The 14,249-nt window shown below is 60.5% G+C and overlaps 1 protein-coding gene across 2 annotated transcripts in view; it reads left to right on the top strand.

Annotated features, from left to right (window-relative positions):
- Positions 1-13,934, top strand: part of GRM4 (glutamate metabotropic receptor 4) — a 102,903-nt gene extending 88,969 nt beyond the window's left edge. For both annotated transcript variants that reach the window (XM_068960479.1, XM_068960478.1), the window contains 3 exons: positions 130-1,065; positions 7,800-8,046; positions 13,885-13,934. In XM_068960479.1, coding sequence (XP_068816580.1) covers positions 130-1,065; positions 7,800-8,046; positions 13,885-13,934 — 1,233 coding nt within the window. The remainder of the gene's footprint in view (positions 1-129; positions 1,066-7,799; positions 8,047-13,884) is intronic.
- The last annotated feature ends 315 nt before the right edge of the window (positions 13,935-14,249 follow it).

Here is a 14,249-nt window from a genome sequence, read left to right as displayed (position 1 = left end):
CTGGGCAGCTGGATTTTAGCCATCTGACTGAGCGATTCAGACACGAGGTTCCAGAGTGCCAGCTAGGGGGGCCGTCCAGGGCCCTGGGCAGCGTGTCCTGAGGCCGGCTCCCCGCGCTGTCGTTGACAGATAGAGCGGATGCTCTGGCCGGGGAGCGGCCAGCAGCTGCCCCGCTCCGTCTGCAGCCTGCCCTGCCAGCCAGGCGAGCGGAAGAAGACGGTGAAGGGCATGCCCTGCTGCTGGCACTGCGAGCCCTGCACGGGGTACCAGTACCAGGTGGACCGCTACACCTGCAAGACCTGTCCCTATGACATGCGGCCCACGGAGAACCGCACGGGCTGCCGGCCCATCCCCATCATCAAGCTCGAGTGGGGCTCGCCCTGGGCCGTGCTGCCCCTCTTCCTGGCCGTGGCAGGCATCGCAGCCACGCTGTTCGTGGTGGTCACCTTCGTGCGCTACAACGACACGCCCATCGTCAAGGCCTCGGGCCGCGAGCTGAGCTACGTGCTGCTGGCCGGCATCTTCCTGTGCTACGCCACCACCTTCCTCATGATCGCCGAGCCCGACCTGGGCACCTGCTCTCTGCGCCGGATCTTCCTGGGGCTCGGCATGAGCATCAGCTACGCGGCCCTGCTCACCAAGACCAACCGCATCTACCGCATCTTCGAGCAGGGCAAGCGGTCGGTCAGCGCCCCGCGCTTCATCAGCCCCGCCTCGCAGCTGGCCATCACCTTCAGCCTCATCTCCCTGCAGCTGCTGGGCATCTGCGTGTGGTTCGTGGTGGACCCGTCCCACTCGGTGGTGGACTTCCAGGACCAGCGGACACTGGACCCCCGCTTTGCCCGGGGGGTGCTCAAGTGCGACATCTCGGACCTGTCGCTCATCTGCCTGCTGGGCTACAGCATGCTGCTGATGGTCACGTGCACCGTGTACGCCATCAAGACGCGCGGCGTGCCCGAGACCTTCAACGAGGCCAAGCCCATCGGCTTCACCATGTACACCACCTGCATCGTCTGGCTCGCCTTCATCCCCATCTTCTTTGGCACCTCGCAGTCGGCCGACAAGGTGAGTCACGGGGGTAGGCGGGGGGGCAGGCGGGGGGCGAGCGGGGGGCAGCCTCCCAGGGCTGGCCAGCCCCTCTGGACGTGCCTGCCTTCTCCGGCTCAGGTTTCTCTCCAGTGTTTGCGTCTCTCCTGCCTCCTTCCCTTATCTTCTCCTGTCCTCTTCCTTTCCTCTCTGCGCCCCCCACCCCACCTCCTCTCTGTCCTTCCTGCTCCTTCCCACCCTCTCTCCACCCTCCACCTTCCCCGAGTCTTCATCCTTGCCTCTCCCACCCCCCACCTTCCCCGACTCTTCATCCTTGCCTCTCCTGCCCCCCACCTTCCCCGACTCTTCATCCTTGCCTCTCCCTCCCCCGTCCTTTCCTCCTCCCCGTCTCATTCCTGTCTCCCTCTCTCCTGTCTGCTCCTCTGGGATGCTGTGCGCCCTTTCATTCCTCATCTTTTCTTTTCTGGCCGTGCCATGTGACTTACAGGATTTTAGCTCCCTGACCAGGGATTGAACCCAGGCCTTTGGCAGTGAGAGTGTGCAGTTCTGACCGTTGGACGCTCAGGGAGTTCACACTCTGTTTTAGACTCTCCCTTTTTTCTTTCCCTGCTCAGCCCAGCTTCCTTTCTGCCCACTCCTATCTTCTTCCCCCTCTCTCCACCTTCCTTACTGCCCTTGAGGAGCCCCAGGGGTCCCCGGCGTGGGTGACATGTCAGGCGCTGGCTCCCTCCCTTTCCAGCCCCAAAGCTGCCCCAACGTCCAGGATCGGATCGGGAGCTCTGGCAGTGTCAGCTCAGGGCCCTTGCTCCGCCTGCTGGAGCTGCCGAAGGGCCGGCATCTGCTGGCTCCGCCAGGCTTTTGGGTCAGACACACACACCCCAAGGGCCCTGTGGACTCTGCCCACATCACAGCCCCAGTGCTGCCTGGGTTCTGGGGTTTTATCTTGGAGGACTGGGAGTCCCTGAAGTCAGAGGCCAGAAATGGGGCGGATCAGGGGGACCGAGGACCCTACCTCCGGGTCTGACTGTGGGATCCTGGGCAAGCCAACTGGCCTCCACCTCAGCATCTTCACTGTAGAGTGGGCCATGACCCCCCATCTGCAGTCCTCACAGGTGCTGTAATAATCAGTCGGCACGAGGGGTGTAGAAGCCACTTGCCCACTGTAAGGACGCTGGGGCTGGGAAGTCGGGGGTAGGGTGGGGATAGGGTTCAGGGTGTGGGGGGTAGACGGCACAGCTGGCCTAAGAAACAGAGGCCCAAGGATGCTGGCTTTTCCTGGGAGTGAGAAGGGAGCCGCTGTGGGCTCTGAGCGGGAGGGCCGCGGTGGGGTGTAGGACCCCTCTGGGGTGAGCCCTGCGGAGGGTGAGTGGGGAGCAGGGCAGCAGGGCAGAGGCGGTGTGATGGTGCCCGCAGGAGGTGAGGAGTGGGGGGCTCCGGCCAGGTCCAGGGGTGCGGGGGCTGGGATTCTGGTGGAGTGCATGTGAGTGAGAAGCACAGAGGGGGTCCTCGGTTGACACCCCCATCCCCAGTTGTTGGTGTGAGCAGTGGGAAGGGAGGAGCCTCCACACGTGGGGGCAGGGTTGGGGAGGCAGCGGAGGAGCCTGTGGGGCAGAGATGGGGAACTCCTGCGGACAGGCTGAGTTTAGGAGGCTGCTGAGACGGCCCGGCGCAGCGTACTGGACCGCAGTTGACTCAGTGGTTGACTGTGTGAGTCTGGGGTTCAGGGGCGAGGGCCAGGTTCGACCTGCACCCAGGGGAGTCACCATCCTGAGGACGGCGTTTAAAGGGCGAGCCTGTGTTTGAGCTCCAAGGGATACTGGGCCCCAGTGAGGCTGCGGTCAGAGCCCCACGGGGCTGCTTGTCACGTGCCAGGCACTTGGCCTGGTGGTCGGCAGGTGCCACATGACGGGTCAGGGTACATTCACCATCCGTGTTTACAGATGAGGCAGAGGGAGCTGGAGCGACTTGTCTAAGGTCACCCAGCCAGATGACGGTGCTCTAGCTCAGTAGCCTCTCCCCTCCACCCCTGCAGCTCCAGGGCAGCTCAAGCCTGGCCCTCCCTGGGGATGTGCGCTCCTCTTTTCCAGCAGCTCCTCGAGGGCAGGAGCCTCTGCCCTGTGTCCCTTGGGCCTGGTGCAGGGACGCCTGTGGCCCTTATTCTAATGGTGGCCCTGGGGGTTCTGAGGGGCTGGGGGTTCTGAGACGCAGACCCTGAGGCTGGCAGTGAGCACCCTGAGGCCCGAGAGCAGGCCTGGCTCCTGGCCACCTGCACACTTGAGCCAAAGCCGCTGCCACTGGGGAGCAGCTCACATTGCAGGTCGGGTCTGGATCTCCCCTCCTGGGGGCCTGCAGGAGGCCCCCCACTGTGGGCAGGTGCAGGCAGAGGCCCCCAGGCTTCACAGCGCCCAGTGAGCCCATGGAGCCAGCAGGGGAGGCCGCCCACACCCCAGGAAGCTGGCAGCTTGAGAAATTACTCTCAACAATCCCAGGAGGCCCCTTCCCTCACCTCCCTGGGGAGTAAGGCATGCAGCTGGGAGGCTGCCGGCAGGGTGGTCTGCGCCCTGACTCTGCCTTCCTGTAACTCCCCGGCTGGCACCCGGCGCTGCCCGGCTGGCACCTGGTGCACGGCTCCCCGCGTGTTCCTATCTTCCTGGCCCCAGCCACTCCACCACGCAGCCCTCTCCCAGCACCCCAGGCCACCCTACCTGCCTCTGATTTCTCCCTTTGTAGGAGGCGCCCCTCAGTACTGATTGTGAAGAGGAGCCTCTGAAATGATCTCCTCTGAGGCCCAGAGAGGGACAGGGACCTGCCCCGGGTCACAGAGCAGGCTGGCCCACACCAATGTGTGGCTGTGACACCCAGGTCTGCCCCTGATGGCATCGACGTGGGATTCGCCCCTCCTCCTCTGGGCTTCTGCGTGAGGCGAGAGTGGGAACATGAGTGCTGAAGTCCCTCCAGCTCAGAACACCAGGCTTCTTAGAGGCTCAGGCAGCCTGGGTTTGGATCTGTGCTGTGTCACACCTGAGTTACAAATGGTCCCAGTGAAAGCTGCAGGCCTGGCTGCTGGATGCCGGGTGTGTGCGTGTGTGTGTATGTTTGTGTGTGTGCACGCACACATGTGTAGATGGGGTGGAGTGGAGTGAGGCTACTGTGGGGAGTTGTGTTATGCGTATACGGGTATAGAAGTGTGTGTGTACAGTGTGTGTGTGTATGCACTTCTGTACCCGTAACATAGCTCCCCACAGTAGCCCCACCCCACTGCTCACCCTGCCTTTTTGTGCACACTGAGCAGTGGATGGCAGTGTGTGCATGTGTGTGTGTGTGTGTATACGTTCACAGGCTGAGTGGGGATGGGCAGGTGTATGTACTGAGGGTTCGTGGCTGTACGAGTGTGTCTGAGTGTGCAGATAGTGTGCGTGGTCAACAGTATGTGTGCAGGTGTGTGTTTAGGTGTGTGTACAGATTATGTGAGTGCATTGTATGTGTACACAGGTGTGTACCCAGATACATGAAGGAGTGTGTGTGTATGAGAGCCCAGGTGTATCTGAGTCAGGAATGTGTGGCTGTGCGTTCAGGTGTGTGAATGAATGCGGCATCGTTTGGGGACATGGGTGTGGATCTGTGAGCATGTGTGTGTATCTAGTAGTGTGCACACTCACAGATGCTTGGCCACACCCATCCCCCAGGCTACTGGTGTCACTGGTGAGCAGGCGGCCGGATTTCCAGGGCTCACCTCCACAACCACGTGCCATCACCCTGAGCAGACTGGGGTGCGGTCTCTCCACCCAGTGGGATTACTGCTCCAGCAGGTCGAGGTGGGCCTCAGAGGCCAGCCAGGTTGTGGGGTTTGTCTGGTTCGTAGATTCTGACGATCTCAGGACCCACCAGGGTCCAAAGTGGGAGGAACTACTCAGAGCCTCCCACCAGGCTGAGGGCAAAACCGGGAAATTTGCCGTCCACCTCCACAGCAGCTCCTGTCCATACCCTTTGCCCCAGGTGACCCCAGGTGACCTCTGTCCTCCCCCATCAAACCCGGCTCTGACAGCCTCGTTCACTCGGGGAGGGGGACCTGGGAGGCTGGTGCAGGGTTCCTTGCAGAGGATTGAGAGAAGCAAGGGCCTGACCAAAGTCAAAGAGGGGAGCAGGAAGGGGGGCAGCTCGGGCTGGGGGATGGGCGGAGGGGAGGGCAGGTGCCAGCGCATCCTGGAAGCCTGCCTTGGAGACTTGCACCGGTGCCGGGCCCAGCCCTGCCGGCTAGAGGGTCAGAGGACTGCTGTTTCTCTGATAGGGTTAACACGCTACCGCCTCCTGGTGACCATGTGTACCTTCACCTGGGGGCTCCCGACCGGTGCTGGAGCCAGTGGTGGGGTGCCAGCCCCACTTTTGTGCACAGGGCCGGCCACCCCTAGCCCGGGGACGGCTAGAGGAGCCCCCAGGAGAGGGACTCCAACAGATCGGGGGCAGTTTTGTTCAGGTTTGGTCTTTTTCTGCCCCTCCTTGTATTTTGTGTGCTGAAAGGCTCCTAGGCTGAAAACACTGAGGCTTGTGTGCAGGGCTGGCTCCGTAGTTCTCAGGGCCTGGTGCCAAGTGAGAATGAACACCTCTTATTCAAAAATTACTCAGAACTCAAGGCGTTAAACCGAGTGCGCATGCCCATGGAGCAAGCTCCGCCTGTGTTGGTGGAGGGGGCCCGGCGGCCCTCAGTGGGTCAGGGTGGAGTGGAGTCTGAAACCCAGTCCCTGGACCCCGACACAGGACTGTGTCAACTGCAGGCCTCACTCTGCCCAGAGAAGGGTCCTTGAGCCCTGTCCCACCAACCTCATTTTGGCCCAACCGTACCTCCCCCCATCACCAAGGTGGGGGCAAATGACCTAAGATGAATCTATTCTGGAAATACACCCGAGAATCCCCAGTGTGAAAGAAGAGACACCCCTGCCCTCAGGGACCCCCAAATCTAATGGCAGAGGCATGCCTTGTCCCCAGGGAACCCCCAGTCAATGGTGGAGACCGAGATAGCATGCCTGTTCTTGCTGAATTCAGACCTCCACTGTCTTCTCCAAGGGTCTGTTATGATACTCTGGAGCCTGGACCCCTCCACCCCTTCCACCCTGGGGCCCCAATGCCATCTCAGGGGTGGGCGAGGTGGCTGGCACCCTCCACTGGGTTGCCATGACCTTTCCCGTCCGCATGCTGGGGGTAGTGCTGTGCCTCTGGGTGAGAGTGTGGGTTATGTATGAGGACGGAAGCGTGTGTGCTCACTGGGGAACAGGCTCTTATTTTCCTGGGTCTGTGACATTTTCTGAATGGTGGCCTCTCCGCACTCCTAGCCGCCTCCTCCGCACCCCCTTTCAGTGCCCTTAAGTTTCATGTGACCTCATAGTCTGTGCTTGGGTATCCTTGTGGTTTGGGTGAGGTAGCTGCTATCATCCCATTGTGCTGATGAGAAAATTGAGGGCTGGAGAGGGGATGAGACTTCCCCAGTGTCACACAGCTCTCTCCTCTCAGACCCTCCAGCTTCTCCAGCCCCCTTCCAAAGGCAAGGACCCCCAGGGAAGGGTGGCTGAGATGAAGGCCTTCAGATTCAGGTCATGAGGTATTTATGGAGAAGGGCAGGGGATGGGGAGAATATGAGAACAGGAGGACCTGGCCCCTCCCTTCAGGAGACTTTCCAAGGAGGCCAGGGCCCCTGTGACCTCAGGACTCAAGTCTAGACCCGGGTCCCCCACTGCTGGGCTGGGTGCAAGGAGTGAAGCCTGTCTTGGGGGGTTGGCTAGGATCTGGGAGTCAGGGAGAGCTTCCTGGAGGAGGTGGTACATTAACCAGGCCCCAGGGGAGGGATCCCAGGCTCAGAAATGGCAGATCTAGGAGGCAGAGAGCATTTTCTGCTTTCCCATACCCAGACCTGGGGGCCACAGCCTGGGCTTCCCCTGGCCCCACCCTGGCTGAGGATGCCGGAGAGGCAGCTGAGACCTGGAGGCCCAGGAGGGAAGGAGGAAGTAGAGAGGGGATCCCAGGCTGGGGCAGTGGGAATTGTCGGGCCCTGCCTGGAAGGCCCCACTATTGAAGAATGGATTACCCGACACCCAGATTAATGGGCTTTCATTTTGCTAAACATCTGTCACTGTTAGTGCTGGCGAGTGAGCGTGAAATGAGCTTTGACTGGGCTGCCATCAGTGGGTCACGACGGGTGCCATGGCTCTTGTGCCAGCTGCCTGCTCTGTACAGAGTGGCATGGGGGTGCAGTCACTGAATGGGGGTCCTGGCCACAGCGCGGTGCCATGGCCACTGGGAGCTACTACAAGGCACCTCCCGATGTTCACCTCACTCCCAGCCCTGTGCAGGGGGCTGCTTCAGGGGAGGGTCAGCTGTCCCCCGAGAGCCCTGCCCCTGGGCCTGTCCCAAATAGCACATAACAGTAGTGAACCCTTGTGTACACCGACCCCATACCAGATATTTTACATGCCTTTGCCATTTATTAAGTCATTTCAAACTCACACACCCCTGTGAGGTAAGGACTATAACTCTCATGCCCGAGGAAACAGGCCCAAAGGATGTGGCTTGTCCAAGATCACGTAGTGACTGGTGGAGCCAGGCTGAATCTAGGCTCAATACCATGGCTCCCTTCCGCCCGAAACCAGCAAGACACAGGGCGGGGTCCCCAGCGGTGTCTGTCTGAGGGGTGGGCTTCGGACAGGGCCCCCGCGAGCCCGGGGCAGAGCGTGCTCTGACGCCGCCCCCGGCCCGCCCCCCAGCTGTACATCCAGACGACGACGCTGACGGTCTCGGTGAGTCTGAGCGCCTCGGTGTCCCTGGGGATGCTCTACATGCCCAAGGTCTACATCATCCTCTTCCACCCGGAGCAGAACGTGCCCAAGCGCAAGCGCAGTCTCAAAGCCGTCGTCACCGCCGCCACCATGTCTAACAAGTTCACGCAGAAAGGCAGCTTCCGGCCCAACGGCGAGGCCAAGTCGGAGCTCTGCGAGAACCTGGAAGCCCCCGGTGAGTGCCCAGCCCCGCCCCTCTCCTCTGGACCAGCCCAGGCTCCGCCCCTCTCCCTCTGGACCAGCCCAGGCCCCGCCCCTCTCCCTCTGGACCAGCCCAGGCCCCGCCCCTCTCCCTTTGGACCAGCCCAGGCCCCGCCCCTCTCCCTCTGGACCACCCCAGGCCCCGCCCTCTTCCTGGAGCCGGTCCCCGCTTCCCCGCTCCCAGCCAAGTCTGGTCCAGTGGGGTCACAGGGAGAGCTCTGAGGCCAACGTGCGGGGTTCCCATCCAGAGGAGAGGCTTGAGGCACCAGCTTAGCCCACTCTGCCCCGCCCCGTCCTGGGAAGGGGACTCTTGCCTGTCCCTTCCAGGGAACTATGCCCACCTAGGAAGAGTGCGTAGGGGGCCGGGTTAGGCACGGTGACCTGAGACGCTGGGATTTCTCCACCTTGGCCTCAACATCTGGGCCTGTGCCCTTTCAGTCTCCCTGGGGAGGGGGCACTGTCTGGAAGCAGTTGAAATCTCTCAGCTTGGCTTTGTCCAGCTGCCCCAAGGCAGGGTCCTGAGAGAGAGGGACTCAGGACACCAGTCCTGGGATGGGTAAGTGGGGCCTGGGGTGGGGAGCAGGGCCTGCAGAGTGGTTGGTAGGGGGATGTCCAAGGAGAGAGAGGTAGGGCCTGGGAGGGACAGGTTGGGTGACTGTTTCTTGAACCCCGACTGTGGGCCACACCTGCCAGGAACCAGTTTTCATCTTCACAGCAACCTTGAAAACAGTGGTTTTTAATTATTTGAGGCTACAGATGAGGAAGGGCTTCCCTGGGGGCTCAGATGGTAAAGAATTCGCCTACAATGCAGGAGACCTGGGTTTGATCCCTGAGTGGGGAAGATCCCCCGGAGAAGGAAATGGCAACCCACTCCAGTATTCTGGCCTGGGAAATCCCATGGAGAGAGGAGCCTGGAGGGCTACAGCCCATGAGATCACAAAAGAGCTAGATACAACTGAATGATTAAACAACAGATGAGAAAAGGAAGGCTCAGATAGGCGAGGGACTCCCCGGGGCCACATGGCAGCAGGTGATGTCTTGCTGCCTCTAAGCAGAGACCGAGGTCTCTGACCTGTGGGCTGCAACTGTACGGGCCTCGCTTCCGACTGCTCCCTGGTAGACAGGGTGAAGGGGAACTTGTGTTTCCACCGCAGACCTGGACTCCCTCCCTGGAACCCCTGTAAATGTCTGAATGGTTAAAATAGCAGCCCCTCCTGCCTCCCCGCTTTCTGGGAGTGTTGGGGGCCTTCTGTTGGTGGTGGCAGAGATAAAGAGCCGCTTTCCCAGGAGAGTTTCAGATCTGGTGGCCCCTCGGGTCAACGCTCTGCTTCCTCCCGCTAGTCCTGGGGGAAAGGCCACAAGTGGACTCTGTTGGGAACAGCAGAAGGGAGATTGGCGAGCACAGCCTCCAGAGAGGGGCCCCTTGGTCACCCACCAAGAGATCAGGAGAAACAGGAGACCTCCCTAGCAGGTATTTGGGCTGGGATAGCCCCTCCTACAGCCTCCCTGCCTTGGGGCTCTGGCTGAAGCATCTTCCGTTATCAGTCATTCCCACCTGTAGAAAAAGTTAGCCATAGAAAGGAGGAAAGTCCCTCCCCACATCCAAACAGGACTTTTCACTTCCCAGAGATCTCTCCCATCTGAGTGGTCTTCACAGCAGTCCTGTGAGGCCTGGATTGGGCTGGGTCCCCAGCTGAGGCCCAGGGAGGGTGAGTGATTCTCCTGAGGTCACAGAGCAAGGTCATGACTAGCTGGCCACACTGTGTCTTTCTCTTGACTCTGACTCCGTCCGTTCTCCCTGTCTCTCTGTGCAGAGCTGAGTACCTGGCTTCCAGCACGCCCCTCCACCCCTGATAACACACCCTCCACCAAATGACATTTTATTCTCTACGGTCGTACTCCAGGGCACCAACTTGCCTGTACCTACACACAGCCTGGGGCTCCCTTCAGATGCCATGTGGACCTTCCGCCTGTGATGGGAAGGGGCGGTGTCCTCATGGGCCTTCCCACCTCTGGTCTTTCGTGTCCACTCAGATGTGCAGAAACACCCGGGGCAGCCCCTAACTAGGTTCTTCTGTCCTGAGCAGGGACCCCTCGCTGCTTCCCACCCCACACTCCTGGCTTCCTTTTCTTCCTTCCCAGGGAGACTCACCCTTCTTGGGGCCCATCCCCGCAGGCCCTGCTTTGCTCCAGGGCTCATGAGAGCAAGTGGGTCTCAGCCCGCTCAGACCCCGGAGTCTAACAGGAGAGAGCACCCTGACCCCGGAGGGTGGCGTGCATGTGCTGTGATGGGCCAGAGGGAACCCCAGGGGTGGGACTGATGGCACCTCGTTGACACTGTCGCCTCTGCCTCTGCTCAGACTGGCACCTGGGGACTGGGGACAAGGAGGGGTCCCCGTGCGGGCCTAGCAAGGGAGACTCAGCTTTCCCAGCCTCCTGCTTCCCTAGAGGGCAGGGTGAGAGCTGGTCCTCCCCACTGCCCACCGCACTGAGGACTGGAGGCCGGCTCCCTCGTCCCCACCTTCTCAGCTCGGGGACAACGGCAGCCATGGAGGCGCTGGGCAGGAGCCGGGTGATTAATTCTGGGAACAGCCAGATCGTGGGGGTGTGAGCCAGAGGAGTGGGGAGGTGTCATTCCGTGGAGCAGGGACATTTTTCACTCTGTCACTGGCAGGCCACATATCTTTAAACAAACAACAGAATAAATAATTCAGGGGCCCGATTGCAGGCAGATTAGGCGAGAAAACATGGGGACGACAAATGGGGGCTGACAGCTCGTGCCGCCACTGCCCAGCTAATTGTTAGCTGAGGCAGCGGCACTGAAAGCCAGCAGCCAGCCATCATCAGTTGAGGGATGGGCTGGGGCCCTTGGGCCACACCTCCACCCCCTCCACGCTGCTGCTGGCCCTGGAGTGTCGCTGGCCCCATCCTGTCCTCATTGATACCTTAGTCTGGCCCCTTCACCTACCATTTTTCAGGGTTTAGGGAGTATTTCTATCTACCCGGTTTCTGAGAGCAGGTAAGGGCTTATGATCACCCCATTTTACAGATAAGGGAGTTGAGGTTCTGAGAGGTTCAATTTGTTAGAAAGTCCAAATGGCAGGGGCTGAGATCCCCTACACCAGTGAGGGCAGGGCTGGACCTCAAGTGGCCAGAGCTCTTCCTTTTGAGCCTCAGCTCCTGGGGGCCGTGGGCGGAATCATTGCTCCCATTGACTAGACGGTCAGACTGAGGCTCCGTTGAAGGACTCTGGGGCTGCTGGCTTATAGTGGAGGGCTGAAGGTGCTTCCAGGTCCTGAAACCCACGGATTGGGTTTTCTAGAGGAGGCAGCTGTGGTCTTGGAGGGAGAGGAGGGGTCCAGCTGTCCCACCCCTCCCCACCACTTTCTCTGTCCCTGCCGCTCTCCTGCGCCCCCACCGCCCCAGTTCAGGCTCCCAGGCCCCTGCAGTCAGCGGCGATCTTGCTGCTGAGGTTTTCCTTCCCCTCTGAGCCAGGAGCTGCCGATGGGTTTACAGGTTTGGAAATTCAGTTTTATCAGTTCACCCAAGGGGTGATGGAGCCCTGGGGAATTGATGCTCAGTAGCCTGGCCCGCGGACGTGAGACTCACAGTCAGTGGCCGGATCTTTTTCTGAGGTTGGGGGAGAGAGTGGGTGGGGAGGTGGGAGCAGCTGAAGGGAAGGAAGTCTCAGCAAAAAGGGCTGCTCCCCTCCTGCTTTAGGCCGGGAGACCTCGCAGGGCCGGGGAGGAACTGCCTGAGGTCACAGCCGTGCTCCTTGTCCACCCTTGGTCCTCCAGCCTCCCGGAGGGACGTAGGCTGTTTTAGAAATGACGGTGGGTGTCCTTTACACACTGTGCAGTGATGTGCTGGGTTCTTAATGCTGTCCTGGGTGTCGTGGACACCGTTGCCTTCCAGTAGCACCTGTCCAGGTAGCACCTAAACCCTGAAATTCCATGCCCCTGCCCAGTGATGGTTAATCTTCTGCTTGGATATTTCCGCTGACAGGGACTAGTTCAGCTCACCTGCCTCACAAAGCCACTCTCAGGTCGGGCCAGGAGAGAGTTCTTCCTTTAGCCTCCCCACTGGTCCCCTGGTGTCCCCCTGCTCACCCCATCCTGGCAACCTTGCTTCTTTCCACACCCGGGGGACCCTCTGAGAGAGCGTCGCTGCAGTCCCGCCTGTATGAGTGAGCTTCTGGTCACGCTGCTGTGACAGAGAGGCCCCAGGACAGAGCGGCTCCAATCAGATTCGTTTCTCTCTGGCCTCTGAGTGCATGGTGGGTGGCAGCAGGGACCTGGGCTCCTTCTGCTTATCTTTCCGCCGGGTCCTAGAGGGCTGTCCTCATCCTCATGCCTGGGGCCACTCGACCTAGATGTCCCTTCTGGGCACAGAACGGAAAAGAGAGGAAGTAGGGAGGAAACTATTTTTTTTTTTCCCAAAGAATGAGCTTGATCATTTTATGGTAACAAATAATTCTGCCAAATCTCAGTGATTTAAAACAATAAAGGTCCATTTCCCACTCCTTGCACATGGGGACAGTCTATTTTCATCAAATGGTATGGACAGCCCTTGACACTTGTCATTAGCAGGAATGTGGTCACATGAGGCCACTCTGGGCTGCAAGGGAGTCTGGGAAATATGGTCCTTTATTTGGCAGTGAAAATTGATAGACGGCTGGGGGAGGTCAGGGTGCCGCCCACCATCTTGCCATCTTCCACGTCGCCTTCTCCAGGCAGACGCCTCTGGCTGTGCCTGGTAGATGCTCCCCTCTGTTCTGAGCTGTTAGGGTCCTGACAGAGTCAAGGCAGTTTTATGACCGAGGGTGCCGCGATGTGCCCCGTCCAGTCTGCTGTCTCAGTAGAGAGAGCACAGGTCAGCCTCCCTGACTCCCCCCGAGCTGTCTGCAGGTCCTGGAGGGAGACCCTGAACCTTGGCAGGACAGGGAAAACCCCAGGAGTCAGGCTGGGCTCCTCACCCATCTGGCCTCAGCTCCTCACCCATCTGGCCTCAGCTCCTCAGTATTCCAAGCCGATGCTTACCTGGCCTCTTTCTGAGGCTGCTGTGAGGTGTGAACTCCAGCAGTGGAGGCACTCGGGATCTGGGGGTGGGGTTGGGGGCTGACCGTGGCTGGGGGGAGACACCCAGAGAGGCAGCCCTGGCCCCCGTGGTGGGTGAGTGGAAGCCGGAGTGATGCATGCAGATAAGAGGGTCTCAGGGCTGGGGTGAGACCTCCGGCCGGGGAGGGAGATGAGGCTGCGGGGCTCCAAGGACTTCCATCTCCCACCATCTCCCCGGGCATGGAAGTAGGGCCGAGTCAGGCACACACCCCAGTGCCCAGCCCCCTGAGGCCCCTCTGTGGTTCCCTTATCTCTCCTGTCCGCATTTCTGCTCATTCCCCCAAGGCGGTGTGTCTGTATATTGTTTACATGTGCGTTTCTAAAGTGTGTGTTGCATGTCTGAAAAACTCTCCCCTGGACACACTTGAAGACTGTATCATATCAGAAATAAACATGATCCTCTTAAAGCCTGGTGGGATCAGGAGGACGCAGGGACTGGGCATGGCGGGGCGACACTCACAGAGGCATGGCGTCAGCAGGGAGAGCTCTAAGGAGGGTCCGCCTAGGGGGACAAGGTGAAGACGGATGGGCCCGCCAGGCCGGCAGCCCAGGTGTGGGGGTGGGCGGGATGGGTCTGGGGGAAGTGCTCAGTGGGCGGGGTGGGTGCTGATGCTCCGGGCAGGGCCATGCCTGTGGAAGGGGTGTTGGATGAAGACAGCCCCTGACTCCTCGCTCCCCGGTCTCTCTCCTTCCAGCGCTGGCCACCAAACAGACCTACGTCACCTACACCAACCATGCCATCTAGCTCGGCCCCTGGAGCCGCCCAGGAGGAGGAGGAGGACGGAGACCCTTGTGGATGGTGCGTCGGGCCAGGGCCAGGGCCACGCCCAGGGGCCCAGCCGATGTCCTCCCCGCCTGTGGGCACCCGCGGACGTGGCTTGGTGCTGCTGACAGTGGGAGCCCCGGCGGTCACTGCTGGGTGGCCTGGACAAGTCAGGCAGGGGCCAGGAGGAGGCTGGGGGGCTGGGAAGCCTCAGGCCACCTCGATTGCCTGCATCCTGCACCACGGCCCCTCTGCAAACCACCGAGGCTCAGGTTGGGAGGCCCCTGCGGCACTGGC

This window comes from Capricornis sumatraensis, chromosome 22, assembly GCF_032405125.1.
Source record: "Capricornis sumatraensis isolate serow.1 chromosome 22, serow.2, whole genome shotgun sequence".
NCBI lineage: Eukaryota > Metazoa > Chordata > Mammalia > Artiodactyla > Bovidae > Capricornis > Capricornis sumatraensis.
The sequence above is the reverse complement of the archived record's forward strand: the minus strand, read 5'-3'. Positions and strand labels throughout refer to the sequence as shown.